General features: G+C 43.3%; 1 protein-coding gene across 1 annotated transcript in view; it reads right to left on the bottom strand.

Annotated features, from left to right (window-relative positions):
* Positions 1–15,062, bottom strand: part of si:dkey-1k23.3 (heat shock protein beta-1) — a 20,574-nt gene extending 5,512 nt beyond the window's left edge. Inside the window, 2 exon segments of the mRNA XM_055655575.1 lie at positions 597–660; positions 14,098–15,062. Of these exon segments, the coding sequence (XP_055511550.1) occupies positions 597–660; positions 14,098–14,455 (422 nt within the window). The 5' untranslated portion in view covers positions 14,456–15,062.
* Positions 15,063–15,214: the final 152 nt, after the last annotated feature.

Here is a 15,214-nt window from a genome sequence, read left to right as displayed (position 1 = left end):
ATTCAGGGACAGTCTCTTCCCAGCTGTTATCAGACAACTGAATCATCCTACCACAACCAGAGAGCAGTGCTGAACTACTATCTACCTCACTGGTGACCCTTGGACTATCCTTGATCGGACAACACTGGCTTTATCTTGCACTAAACGTTATTCCTTTATCATGCATTATCATTACACTGTGAACGGCTCGATTGTAATCATGTACTGTCTTTCCACTGACTGGCTAGCATGCAACAAAAGCTGTACCTCGGTACACGTGACAATAAACTGAACTGTAATTCTGGGAAAGTTTGGATAGTGAGTTTCTCCCACTCACTGCACGTTTCATCTTCCTCCTCAGTGAATCTCAAACAATAACACATGAGCTCATGTACACACAGCCTTCTGTCTGCTTCTCACACCATCCTTTCCCTATGTTTTTTTTCCTATTTTCTTTCACTATTTGCCTGTGTAAGATGTAAATAATCCTTTGCCAAGAATTATTTATTGGCTCTTACATTTGTTTTTCTCCAGATTTCCGGGTTATGTTTGATTCTTATTAAACATCACATGCAAGTTGTGTATGAAGACAGCAGTTTGGCTGGCAACAAACTTACCTGTACTTTCTGGTGAAACATCTTGAAATAAACCCATGTTGATCTTCTCTTTCGTTGTGGCTCCCTTGAAACAAAATAATTTTGATCTATTAATTTGTTATTGTTCACAGCATGAGGAAGACAAGATGATCAAATTAAACAAAATGACCAATTATAGATCAGTGGACTTTGTTACTCTTATGTATTCACGGAGCATGTTCAACTGAATACTAGGACATCACTCATGGCTCAACAGCAGCACTAATACTGGCATTAGTCCATGTTTCCCCACAGAGGTCCTGCATTTTCGTCCCAGCATGACCCTAAACCAATGGACATAGAGTGATAGAGTGGATGTGCAGAGGATGTTTCCCCTTGTGGGAGAGTCTAGGACTCGAGGTCATAGCTTCAGGAAAGGATGGAGATGAGGAAGAATTTATTTTGTCAGAGAGTGATGAATCTGTGGAATTCTTTGTCACAGAAGGCTGTGGAGGCCAAGTCAATGGATATTTTCAAGTCAGAGAGAGATAGATTCTTGATTAGTACGGAAGTCAGGGGTTATGGGGAAGAGGCAGGAGAATGGGGTAAGGAGGGAGAGATAGATCAGCCATGATTGATGGGCTGAACGGCCTAATTCTGCTCCTATCACATGACCTTATGACCTTATATATTCTCCCTTCCTCTGCTGCATATATGGTTCCCTGTGGGGTCCCTGAAGGCAGCACAATTTCCTGCTGTTTTCCAGATCTCTGACTGGAAGATTGACCCTGATACCAATGTCACCTCAGCTGAGCCAAGCACAGCAGACACCAGTTACATGAATGGGAGAAATTAGTTGCTAGGAAAATCAAGTAGACTTTTTATTAAGCGCAGGCTCGGCGATTGTTTTGCTGAACACCTCCACTCGGTCAGCCTCAACCTACCTGATATCCTGATTGCTCAACATTTCAACTCCCCCTCACATTCCCACAATGACATTTCTGTCCTGGGCCTCTTCCATTGTCAGAGTGAGGTTCAGCACAAATTGGAGGAACAGCACCTCATGTTTCACTGGGGTAGTTTACACCCCAGCGATATAAACATTGACTTCTCTAACTTCAAGTAGCCCTTGCAATCCCTCTCTCTCCATCCTCTCCCCCTCCCCAGTTCTCCGACCAGCTTACAGTCTCCAACTATCTTAAGTCTGTATCATCCACTCCCCTGACATCAGTTTGAAGAAGAGTCTCGGCCCGAAATGTCACCCATTCCTTCTCTCAGGCGATGCTGCTGCCTGTCTGCCGAGTTACTCCAGCAGTTTGCATCTACCTTCAATCTAAACCAGCATCTGCAGTTCTTTCCAACTGACTTTTTATTATTTGTTTAAGAGTGTCTCAACATGTTTTAATTGACTTTTAGCGTGTAGATACATTTTATAGAATGTTAAATGTAAAACAAAATTACATTTTGTTAATTATTAAAGGGCCCCAAATGTTATTGAATACCAAAGACATTCGTTAGCACTGACTGTGGAGAAAGGAACTAATCAGTTTTTAAGATCAATGACATTTCATCATAACGGGTTCCCCATCTGAATTATTAACTCCTGTTTTGCTCTTCACAAATATTGCCCGACTTGTTGAGTTGAATTCTCCGGTTTTATTTCAGATTTCTAAACTTAACTGAACTAAACTAAACAATCGTCTTATTGCACCTTTTAGTAAAGCACCCACACTTATGGGGAGCAAAGTTGCCTACTGCTGCTGTCCCAACATTGAACAAAGATAATTTGTGAGATTTGGACAGCAAGATCGAGATTTGTATGTTGGGTGGGTCAAATAGGTGGATATCCAGTAATAGATAAAAGACAATGGATATACTGTGTAATAGCAACACATGTTGATCAGATATGCCCGCGCTCCATGATCTATTCAGCCATTTAAATGCAGGGAAATGAGTGTAGATGTGGAGGTATGGTCACACCAGGATCTTCAAAACATGAAGATAGACACAAAATGCTGGAGTAACTCAGCGGGTCAGGCAGCATCTCTGGAAAGAAGAAATAGGTGCCAGTTCGGGTCGAGACCCGTCTTCACTCCTGTTTTGGACTTGATAGAGGTCTTTGGACTTGATAGAGGTCTTTAAAATGATGAGAGGGATAGACAGTTGATGTGGACAAGCTTTTCCCTTTGAGAATAGGGAAGATTCAAACAAGAGGACATGACTTCAGAATTAAGGGACAGAAGTTTAGGGATAACATGAGGGGGAACTTCTTTACTCAGAGAGTGGTAGCGTTGTGGAATGAGCTTCCAGTGGAAGTGGTGTCGGCAGGTTCATTGGTATCATTTAAAAAATAAATTGGATAGGCATATGGATGAGAAGGGAATGGAGGGTTATGGTATGAGTGCAGGCAGGTGGGACTAAGGGAAAAAAAGTTGTTCGGCACGGACTTGTAGGGCCGAGATGGCCTGTTTCCGTGCTGTAATTGTTATATGGTTATATGGTTCACACAACGCACAAGCCATCTGAGCCTTGCAAACTAATGTTTGACTATTTAACTGCATCAGCAACACTGTTATTTAGCGTCTTTCATGCGAAAAAACAACACAAGGTATAAACAGAAACAAATAGCTATTCAACCAAAAAAAAGCCACAGGAAATGCTGGAGATACTCCGCAGATGTTAGACGTATCCTTGGAAATGGAAACGGTTAACACTTCAGATCAATGACCAAGAAACAGAAGTGAAAAAGTAGTTTAAGTTGCCGAGTGTGGGAGGAGTGGAGAGGACAAATCTTGACACAGAAACTCAAAAAATGCCAAATGTTAATGTTTCTGTTGGAATGGCATGCTGAAATGTCATACAAACACTGATGGTTGGTGACATTAAATAACGTACGGAAAATCTTCAATTGTCCTGGTACTAGCACCATCTAGTGCCTTTAGTATGGCATGATTGGGCAAGACACGTTAGGCAGTGCTTTGCATTGTTGTACAAACCTGTGGTACATTGTACCTGCCATACCAAGTTCACTTGAGCCTGATCGGACCATGGGATGCAGAGGCCACCTGCAATAGCATCAGGAAGCCAACTACAGCCAGAGTCAGGAAGCCAGCTGCAGCTTACAATGGTTAGAGCCCCTGGGTTAGCTGAAGAAATGTAATAATGGATTCCCATTCATAAAATGTTGCTGCAGTTGTTTAAAATTGATTTTACAATATTTTGTACTTTTTTAGTAAACATTGTCAATGGCTTTTTTTTTAATCCAAAAGGGATCAGGTAACATTGTCCCAATCGATGAACCATCGTCTTGTGTGTTTATGCTCAAACTGGAAGCTAAAGCAGGCATGACTACTTTTCGTGTTGAGCCTCATTAGTAGCTTAAATGGTAGATAAAAGTCATAACAGAGAAAATCAGATTTGGAATTTCTCAATAACTTTGCTGTTTGCCAGAGATACTGTATATGTCATCTTGAGCAACATATGGAACAAAACGGATAATTATAATACTGTACCGCCATCCATTGTGGGTGGACATATAGGTACAGCATTTCCAGTGCAGAGAACATCACAGAAACACACTGGGACAGAATAAGCTCTGGCAGAGAATGCAAGATCTTTTGTTCTGTTGCCTGTAACATGACAACACTTAGTATTTGAGTATTTATTGATTTAAGCCCCGCTGAGCTACAAACATCCTGCCCTGGAATCACCGGTGTTTACATTGTGGTGAAGATGTGAGCATTCTGTGCCATCCAGCACATCTGACAGATTTCCATTTGTAATGCTAATGATCTGCAATTCTGTGTTAAACAATCATCCACTTTAGAGCTGATAATATTTCATTGCTTACAGTAACATCATGCAACATTTTCACACAGAATTTAGTCATGAATATCACCGCTTTAGGATTTTTGCAATGTATATCAACCAGTACATCTGCAAATACGTTTAACTCTTTCCCACTATCATCGTCTGACATGTTGACCTGTTGAAATCGGTTCAAAAATGATACATTGCAGGGATGCTTCTTTGCTGCCAAATCTGATTTTCTTTCTCATGTGTGTTGGCCTTGATTTCTAAGGCAACAGTACTCTAAAGGATTTTGGAACCTCAAAACTGAGCCAGAACGGGTAATTTTTTAACAGCCAGTTGCCCAGCACTGACATGCAAAACAGGAATTCAGCATTGGAGAATCGAAAGCCCAGGGTAATTGCAAATCCCTATCAAGTGGTACAGAGAGAGGTTGGGGCCAAGATGCTTGTTTGCACTTAACATCTTGTCTGAATGAGGGAAGAAGCTGTCTAAATGTGCAGTTGTGGTTTGTGTGTAGGTTCCCAGTCAAGCGATAAGAACAAACACCTGGAACCATCAAGACCACCGGGTGGCGCTGTGAGAGGCAGCCTCGCCAACAGCCTGTCTTGTCCCTTCCTTCTTTGTTGTTTTAATTCCATTTTATTTCTATTTTTTAGTTGATATTTTATTTTGTGGAGGGGAAACCTTTTTTATCTCTTCCTCCGACGGAGATGCAGCTTTTCCGTGTCGTATCTCTATCCGCACTGTGGCCTAGCATCATTCCCTTTGTTAGGGATCGACTTCGGGAATTCCACCTGCAGGAGCTTCGAACGCCCCAATCACAGGAGCCTCCATCACCCCATTGTGGGGGCTTCGACCGCCCCGATCGCGGGAGCCTCCATCACCCCATTGTGGGGGCTTTGACCGCCTACAGCGGGATCTTCCACCGCCCCGACTGTGGGAGAAAAGGAGGGAAGAAGGTAAATGTTATTTGCCTTCCATCACAGTGGTGAGTGTGAGGTTACTGAGAGCAAGAGAGATGCTGTCTGCACTGGTGGGGTCTCAGAGGGATAGCTGTAAGTCCAGTGATGTCGGTGTTTGCGGGGACTTCGCTCCATGGGAGCGTCCTGAAGTCAGGTGCGAGTGTGCACGGCTTTCTGACTGTTCGGGTGGACAGGGACTGCAGAGAGAGTGACAAGCGGTCGGTACAACTCTGGTCACATCACGGTGAAGGAGCGTGTGTGTGTTGTTCGGACATTGAACAGATTACTGTGGGTCTCCGCTTATGCTGGGTGCCCTGGGGATACTCACGCACCGCCGTGGTTGCTGTTTATGGTTATTTTGTATGTAATATTGTGGCTTGTTGCCTTTTTTGGTGTGACTGTATGGTAAATCAAATTTCATTGTACCTTAAGGTACTCGTGACAATAAAGCACTATTGAGCTATTGAACCATTGGTTAAAACTCTACAGTGGTGCAGCAGTAGAGTTACTGCCTTACAGTGCTTGCAGCGCTGGAGATCCAAGTTCAATCCCGACTACGGGTGCTGAGTACGGAGTTTGTACGTTCTCCCGGGAACGTGTGGGTTTTCTCCGAGATCTTTGGTTTCCACACTCCAAAAACGAACAGGTTTGTACGTTCATTGGCTTGGTATATGAGTAAAGAATTCTTCTTAGTGGTTGTAGGATAGTGTTAATGTACGGGGATCGCTGGGCAGCGCAGACCCGATTGGCCGCAGAATCTGTTTCCCCGCTGCATCTCTAAACTAAACTAAACTAAAAGGGAATCCAGCCCAGGATACTGTAGCTAACTGAATTAGTTAGCTACAGTATACTAATTGTAACAGATGCAAATGCTGGAATATTGAGCAAAAACAAACTGCTGGAGGAATTTTGTCTACATTCGTGAGTATTAGCTATAGGGAGAGGTTGAACAGAATTTTAGTTTTAGAGATTGTTTTCTCTGGAACGTCGGAGGTGTTTAAATGTTCTCGCTCTTTAATTTCATTCTTTTTGTCACAGTGTCAATTCCAATATGTAGATGATTTAATTCAATGCCAGTATGGTTCCATCACACAATCAATTCTTGGAGATGGGCATTGATAATGAAGACTGTTCAGCTTAATCTTGCACCAACCACCTCGAGAAGCCACTGCTTTTTTTTTTAACACAGTTCTTTGAAATTGAAGATGATTTGCTTCTACTGGATCCTATAGGGCCTGTCCCATCAGGGTCGCAGAAAGACTTTGAACATTTCAAAACCCAGCGGCGACAAAAAAATGTTGCGACACTTAAGGAAACACCGCGCATCAATACGTCATCACACTGCGACACCGCTGCATTACGCCACGACTTTTTCAGTGACCTGATACATCAGTCAATGATGCCGACAGTCGCCGAAAAAATCGCCAAGTGGGACAGGTCCTTATGGATTCTGAGATGAGATTGGGATCCACAAACTTTGTCACAGGTGGAGCAGGAGGAGTGTGAAGAGGAGAGAGGCTGGATCCTTCTTCACTCCCGCTGTTGTTTATGATTCACCTCCACGTTCCCCAGGAAAGACCACAAATATTTTGTGTTTCTCAACCATCTTATGTCTTGGGTTAGGGATTCCGATGAGTGGATCCAGTTTCTGTCCCGAAACGTTGCCTATTTCCTTCGCTCCATAGATGCTGCTGCACCCGCTGAGTTTCTCCGGCACTTTTGTCCACCCTCGGTTTCCAAGTATCTGGCTTCCAAAGGAGGTTCCGGTTGAGGGGGGATGGATGTGAGGGGCAGGGGCGGGGGAGGGGGTGTAGAACAAAGGTGCATCCTGCGTGGGGGAGGGGGGGGGGGGAGAGAAACAAAGGTGGGCCCAGCATGGGGTATTTTGTAACTTTGACAGAGCCTTTTACATGGTGGCTATTGCATAACTTGGGTATGCAAGGAACAAATTTCACTGTTACTTGTCACATGTGACAATAAAGTTTTCAATTCATTTCAACATATTCAAGTCCGCAGACCATAACTAGATGGAGAGTAGAGTTGGAATGGTCTTCTTTCTGGAGCAGAGCTAATGACATGTCAACGGCTTCTCATTTGTCTGGAGAAGGGTCCCGACTCGAAACATCCATGCTATCCAGGGATGTTGCCTGACTCGCTGAGTTACTCCAGCACTTTGTTTCCCGTTTGTCCTGTAGGTTAACACGGAGTGGAAGAAATTGCAGAAAGTTGTGCCCAGTCCTTCCGACTTCCCCAGCATCAAAGAGATCTATCGCAGTCGCTGCCTCAAAAAGGCAGCCAACATCATCAAAGACCCACACCGTCCTGGTCATGCACTCATCTCTCCATTGCCATCGGGAAGAAGGTACAGGAGCTTGAAATCTGGAACATCCATGTTCAGGAACAGCTACTTCCCCACAGCCATCGGGCTATTAAACACGACATCAAATAAACTCTGAACAATAAAGGTCTATTTTTATATATATATATGTATGTCTATGTATGTATATGGTCTATAGTATATAAACACACTGCACTTTTATCTCCTGTTCTGTATTATATTTACATAATCTGTTGTGCTGCAGCCAGCAAGAATTTTATTATCCTATCTGGGACACATGACAATAAAACTCTCTTGACTTAACCTGTTGGTTGTGAGCTGTAGCATCACAGAGAGGGAGACTGATAACTTGGTTGCTGCTGCCATGTTTGATCCCAGTGACAAGAATTAGCTCTAAGGTGAATCTATTGCTTAGTAAGTTGCTTTGCATGTCACCTTGTTACATCCTCCAAGTCTTGGTTAAATATTTCAGTGATTTACACATGTACATTGCTCCAAGTACATCATTAGCCAGTGGTATGAATATTGATTTCTCTAACTTCAAGTAACCCTTGCTTTCCCTCTCTCTCTCTCTCCGTCCCTCCCCATCCTAGTTCTCCGACTAGTTTCACAGTCCTTCTGATTAAATATTACTGATGGTATGCCTCATTGTCACCTTCCCCTCAGCTAACAATGTACAATTCTACATTGTTCAAGAAGGAACTGCTGATGCTGGAAAATCGAAGGTAGAGAAAATTGCTGGAGAAACTCAGCGAGTGTGGCAGCATCTATGGAGCGAAGGAAATAGGCAACGTATCGGGACGAAACGTTGCCTATTTCCTTCGCTCCATAGATGCTGCCGCACCTGCTGAGTTTCTCCAGCAATTTTCTCTACCTACCATTCCACATTTCCTTGATCATCATCCCCTTTGATCTGTGTTATAGCAGTAGAATTAGGCCATTTGACCCATCAAATCATATCTCTAGTTTCATATCCCCGGCTCTCATCCTGAAGAAGGGTCTTGGTCTGAAACATCACCCATTTCTCCTCTGAGATGCTGCCTGTTACTCCAAAAATTTGTATCTACCTTCGGTGTAAACCGGCATCTACAGTTCCTACCTACACATTTGCTATAAAGCACATACAACAGTCTTGAGGTCCTGAAACACACTATGTAAGTGCAGATTTCCTTCCATCCATCCATTTGAACAGACACTCCCACAGATTAGATTTTTGTAATATTCTGAATTTATCATTCCTGCATTATTTTATTTTGTGCATTTCCACATTCACCTATTACCTTTCACGGCTAATTTGTCCAAAAATCTACATTTCATAAGTTCATGTGCTAGGAGCAGAATTAGGCCATTTGGCCCATCAAGTCTATAGAAACATAGAAACATTGAAAATAGGTGCAGGAGTAGGCCATTCAGCCCTTCGAGCCTGCACTGCCATTCAATATGATCATGGCTGATCATCCAACTCAGTATCCCGTCTACTCTGCCATTCAATCATGGTTGAACTACCTTTTGCTCAACCAGCAATCTCCTGCCTTCTCCCCATAGCCCTTGACACCCGTACTAATCACGAATCTATCTCTGCCTTAATAAATATCCATTGGCCTCCACACCCTTCTGTGGCAATGAATTCCACAGATTCACCACCCTCTAACAATAAATTCCTCCTTTCGAAAGGAACGTCTTTTAATTCTGAGGGTACAACCTCTGGTCCTAGACTCTCCCACCAGTGGAAACATCCTCTCCACATACATTCTTTCCAGAGATCCTACCTTAATATCACCTTCCCCACTTACACCTAAGTTGATATTTGAAGCTATGATTTTCATTGAAAAGAAATACCTACAATAGTAATCATTTATGTGTTCTTCGTTGTAACACGGGTGTTAAACTAGTGTGTGAAAATACCATTTACACAGATGATTGACAAGTACTGCATAGTGACTGTGCCGGAACTGTAGTGGCTGCAATTCTACCCAGCCATGTGAGCCTGGTTTGGGGTTCTTGTCTGCCCTGCTCATTGAGCTGGAGCATTAACCTGAAGCTCAGTGAAAAGAGTAAACTACAGAAGCAAACATGAAGTAACCCCGGCATTCCCTCTCTCTCTATCCCCTCTCTCTATCCCTCCCCCAACCAAGTCACACCAGCTTCTTATTGTCATCTAGCCAACAGCTAACAATGGCCTTTGTTTAAGAAGGAACTGCAGATACTGTAAAATCGAAGATACACAAAAAAGCTGCAGAAACTCAGCGGGTGCAGCAGCATCTATGGAGCAAAGGAAATAGGCAACGTTTCGGGCCAAAACCCTTCTTCAGACGAACAATGCCCTGTTTCCTTTATTCTCTGCCTCAGAGGGCGGTGGAAGCAGGTTCTCTGGATACTTGCAAGCGAGAGCTAGATAGGGTTCTTAAAAATAGTGGAGTCAGGGTATATGGGGAGAAGGCAGGAACGGGGTACTGACTGGGGATGATCAGCCATGATCTCATTGAACGGCGGTGCTGGCTCGAAGGGCCGAATGGCCTTCTCCTGCACCTATTGTCTATTGTCCATTATCAATACTTTTTTTGCATATCTTTCCTTCATTGTTCTTTATCTCTCTACATCAAGGGTTCCCAATCTGGGGTAAATTTACCCCCAGGGGGTGAATTAATTGATTCTGGGTTTGTAGATATATTTTCTCATTGACTGACTGTGTGTGGTTCTGGTGTACCGGTATCTGTTCATCATTAGTTGTTCATACATATGTGAAATAACATTGTTATGTGCTATTATGTTGAGGCTCTACATCATTGTCTCTATCTCTCCTTTCCCCTATTCCCTAACTAGTCTGAAGAAGGGTCTCGGCTGGAAACATCACCCATTCCTTCTCTCCAGAAATGCTGCCTGTCCCGCAGAGTTACTCCAGCATTTTGTGTCTATCTCCTGTGATGTCTGATTAATTCAGTTAAATATTTGAACAAAGGAGGTGCTACCATATTAATTACCTGCTATTAGAAGCCTATTTGGCGTTAAATTTAGACAAACAAGGAAAGAAATGTGACTTCAAGATACCAAGATAGGGGGTGTTGTGGATAATGAAGAGGATTTCCAAAGTCTACAGAGTGATTTAGGCCATTTGGAAAAATGGGCCGAAAGATGGCAGATGGAGTTTAATGCTGATAAATGTGAGGTGCTACACCTTGGCAGGACAAATCAAAATAGGACGTACATGGTAAATGGTAGGGAATTGAAGAATACAGTTGAACAGAGGGATCTGGGTATAACCGTGCATAGTTCCTTGAAGGTGGAATCTCATGTAGATAGGGTGGTAAAGAAAGCTTTTGGTATGCTAGCCTTTATAAATCAGAGCATTGAGTATAGAAGCTGGGATGTAATGTTAAAATTGTACAAGGCATTGGTGAGACCAAATCTGGAGTATGGTGTACAATTTTGGTCACCCAATTATAGGAAGGATGTCAACAAAATAGAGAGAGTACAGAGGAGATTTACTAGAATGTTGCCTGGGTTTCAACAACTAAGTTACAGAGATAGGTTGAATAAGTTAGATCTTTATTCTCTGGAGCGCAGAAGGTTAAGGGGGGATCTGATAGAGGTCTTTAAAATGATGAGAGGGATAGACAGAGTTGATGTGGACAAGCTTTTCCCTTTGAGAATAGGGAAGATTCAAACAAGAGGACATGACTTCCGAATTAAGGGACAGAAGTTTAGGGGTAATATGAGGGGGAACTTCTTTACTCAGAGAGTGGTAACGGTGTGGAATGAGCTTCCAGTGGAAGTGGTGGAGGCAGGTTCATTGGTATCATTTAAAAATAAATTGGATAGGCATATGGATGAGAAGGGAATGGAGGGTTATGGTATGAGTGCAGGCAGGTGGGACTAAGGGGAAAAAAGTTGTTCGGCACGGACTTGTAGGGCCGAGATGGCCTTTTTCCGTGCTGTAATTGTTATTTGGTTATATGGTTATTAAATGGTTCAACAAATAACTTTTCTTTGATTACCGTGGACAGAAAATGTCGGCATAATTTTTCATAACAATTCATGTTGTTTAGGAAGGAACTGCAGATGCAGGGTTACTCCAGCATTTGGTGTCTATGTTCAGTTCATTTTGTTCCTTTGTCAGCATTCCTTTTAATTTCAATTTTATTCTGGCTGTACTGTGGAAACAATATTTGGCATTATTTTCATATTCTTTGAGTGATGTTGAATACACTTGGCTTTAAACTGCCTCCAATTGTGTAAGTGTATCAGGGACGGCCTGTGTATGATTCTACTGCAATTCACTGGTACAGAATCAACAACCAATGTTGCCGTAGACTGTGCATTGAGTTGCAATGCTTCATGTTGGGCCTTTGGCTGATTTAAGACAGATCTGCCGATGCCCTAATGACCTGAAACTTAGAAAATGTCCCATGGACTTGATTGGAAATAAATCAAAGTTCAATGCCTTGGAAGGAACTGCAGATGTTGGTTTAGTTTGGTTTTGTTTAGAGATGCAGCGCGGAAACAGGCCCTTCGGCCCACCGAGTCCGCACCGACCAGTGATCCCCACACATTAACACTATCCTACACAGACGAGGGACTATTTACACATACATCAACCCAATTAACCTACAAACCTGTACGTCTTTGGAGTGTGGGAGAAAACCAAAGATCTCGGAGAAAACCCATGCGGTCACGGGGAGAACGTACAAACTCCGTACAGACAGTACCCGTAATCGGGATCGAACCTAGGTCTCCAGCGCTACAAGCGCTGTAAGGCAGCAACACTACCGCTGCACCTCCAAAGATACTGTAAATCGAATGGCCTCATTGAAATTTACAGAATAATGAAAGGCATAGATAGAGTGGATGTGGAGGGAATGTTTCCACTGGTGGGAGAGTCTAGGACCAGAGATCACATCCTCAGAATTCAAGGGCACTCTTTTAGAAAGGAGGTGAGGAGGAACTTATTTAGTCAGAGGGTAGTTCATCTGTGGAATTCATTGCCACAGAGGGCTGGGGAGGCCAAGTCAGTGGATATTTTTAAGACAGAGATAGACAAATTCTTTATTAAAACGGGTGTCAAGGGTTATGGGGAGAAGGCAGGAAATTGGATTCGGGAGGCAGAGATCAGCCATAGTTGAATGGCGGAGTAGACTCGATGGGCCGAATGGCTTAATTCTACATCTTTAACCTGTGAACTTGTGATAGGCACAAAAAGTTGGAGTAACTCAGCGGGTCAGACAGCATCTCTGGAGAGAAGGAATGGGTAACGTTTCGGGTCAAGAACCTCTGAAGAAGAGTCTTGACTCGAAACGTCACCTATTCCTTTTCTCTAGAGATGTAGTCTGACCCGCTGAGTTACTCCAGCTTTTTGTGTCTATCGTCACAGTTCAATGCTTGCAGAAGACAATGGGAGAAAAGGAGAGGACAAAGAAGTAAGGTAGTAATCTTATTGAAATATACAACATTCATTCATGCTTAAGAGGGTAGATGGAAATGATAATATTAGCTTATTATCCCATGGTATGAATAGTGATCACAGCCTCAAAATAAGGTACATAATAACTTCCTCGCTCACAGGGTAGTGAATCTTTGGAGTTCTCTGCCCATGGGGAAGGTGGGAGCTTAATGATTGAGCATATTTAAGAACGAGAGTGATTTATTTTTAAATATAAAATAAATTAAGATGTTTAGTTCAGTTTAGAGATACAGTGTGGAAACAAACACTTCAGCCCACTGTGTCTGCACCAACCAGCGATCCCTGCACATTAACGCCACCCCACACACACTAGGGACAATTTACATTTACACCAAGCCAATTAACCTACAAACATGTACGTCTTTGGTGTGTGGGAGGAAACCGAAGATCTCGGACTAAACCCACGCGGTCACGGGGAGAACGTACAAACTCCGTACAGACAGCACCCGTAGTCGGGATCGAACCCGGGTCTCTGGCGCTGCAAGCGCTGTAAGGCAGCAAGTCTAGCTCTGCGCCACCATGCCGCTCTGTGGAACGAGAATTGTGGAATAAAATGAAAGGAAGTGACGCTGAGGTAAAAAATCAGCTGTGATCCTACTGAATAGACACTGGGAGCTGAATGGAGAACGACTCCTTCTATTTCTTAGATTCTTGCAAACTAGATTATCTATTGTAATTTTAACATTGTCTGCAACAAAACATGCATTTCAGTGCAAAAAAAATTATATCAAGAGAGTCATCAAATAAAATCTCACAATGGACTGCACAGCAGATGAAATAGGAGGTGGGAAATGTTTATCTAAATAGGTAACTGTGAGATTGTAATGGGGGTGTAAGATTAGAAGTGAGAAGCGGGACTTTAGAGGGAATTTCAGAGCTTCGAGTGGAAGTCACTGCCAATTGAGGGGAGATTAAAGTAGCACAAGGAGGTGGATGATATTATCAAGGTGATACAACCAGTCATTGGCATACCTGAAATCTCCAAATAACCTTCTTGGGTCTTCACCTGGAGCTCATCAGGGGTGAAATGTTTCACGTCAAGGCTGATCTTCCAGCAGCTCAACTTCCGCTGAGGCACCGACGTTCCGCGGGCAAGCGGTTGGGATATGGAAGATGTGCTGCGGCTGGCTGTGGCGTTGTCAGCTAGGCCTGAACATAACGTCCCTGACCTGCTCGTACTGAACCGATTCTCCATCCACTCCATCCAGTCCCTCAGTGGCTGTTCGGGATAAGGAGGGAGCCCAAAATCCAGATCAAGCAGGCAGCTTGGAGAGTAACCCCTCCGCAAGGGATCCCAGTAGCTTCGGGGAAAGAAATGTGACAACGACATTTCCTCAGCTCGGGGTTGAAGAGTTTCGTCAAGTTGTAAAACTCTACTGAAATGAAACCCCTCAAATCAGCAATGATAGACACAAAAAGCTGGAGTAACTCAGCGGGACATGCAGCACCTCTGGATAGACAAAATGGGTGACGTTTTGGGTCGAGACCCTTCAGGCTACTGCTTGTGCTATGATCTGACTGTATGCAAGAGTATTTATACAGCTACTCACCACCCACACGATAACTTCATCACTGATCAATGTTCTTCCAGTTTGTCAGAGGTAACAAAGTTAGAACGTTCTGGGAATCAACGCTTTGCAGTCAAATTCCAAACACATCAGGAGTTATAAATAGGGACTTGACAAAAGAGAAACTCATCATTTTATTTATAGACCACATTCCAGAGCAAGTATTGCACAGATCTGTCAAGCTAATGTTACAATTGTAACGCAAATATTTCTTCAAACCTCTTCTGGAAACAACAACCTTGTCATCTCTCAATTTGCTCTTACTTAATTATAGTCATAGAGTCATACAGCGTGGAAAAATAAGCCCTTCAGCCTGACCTGCCCAAGCCGACCAACATGCCCCATCTACACCAGTCCCACCTGCTTATATTTGGCCCTTCTCCTTCCTATCCATGTACCTGCTCAAATGTTTCCTGACCATTGGAATACTTGCCTCAACTACCTCCTCTGGCAACTTGTTCCATATATGTACCACCATTTGGGTAAATAAGTAGCCTCTCAGGCTTCTATTAAATACCCCC

This window comes from Leucoraja erinacea, chromosome 25 (assembly GCF_028641065.1).
Source record: "Leucoraja erinacea ecotype New England chromosome 25, Leri_hhj_1, whole genome shotgun sequence".
NCBI classification, from domain to species: domain Eukaryota; kingdom Metazoa; phylum Chordata; class Chondrichthyes; order Rajiformes; family Rajidae; genus Leucoraja; species Leucoraja erinaceus.
Note: the sequence above shows the minus strand (reverse complement) of the source record. Positions and strands in the feature narration are given on the sequence as shown.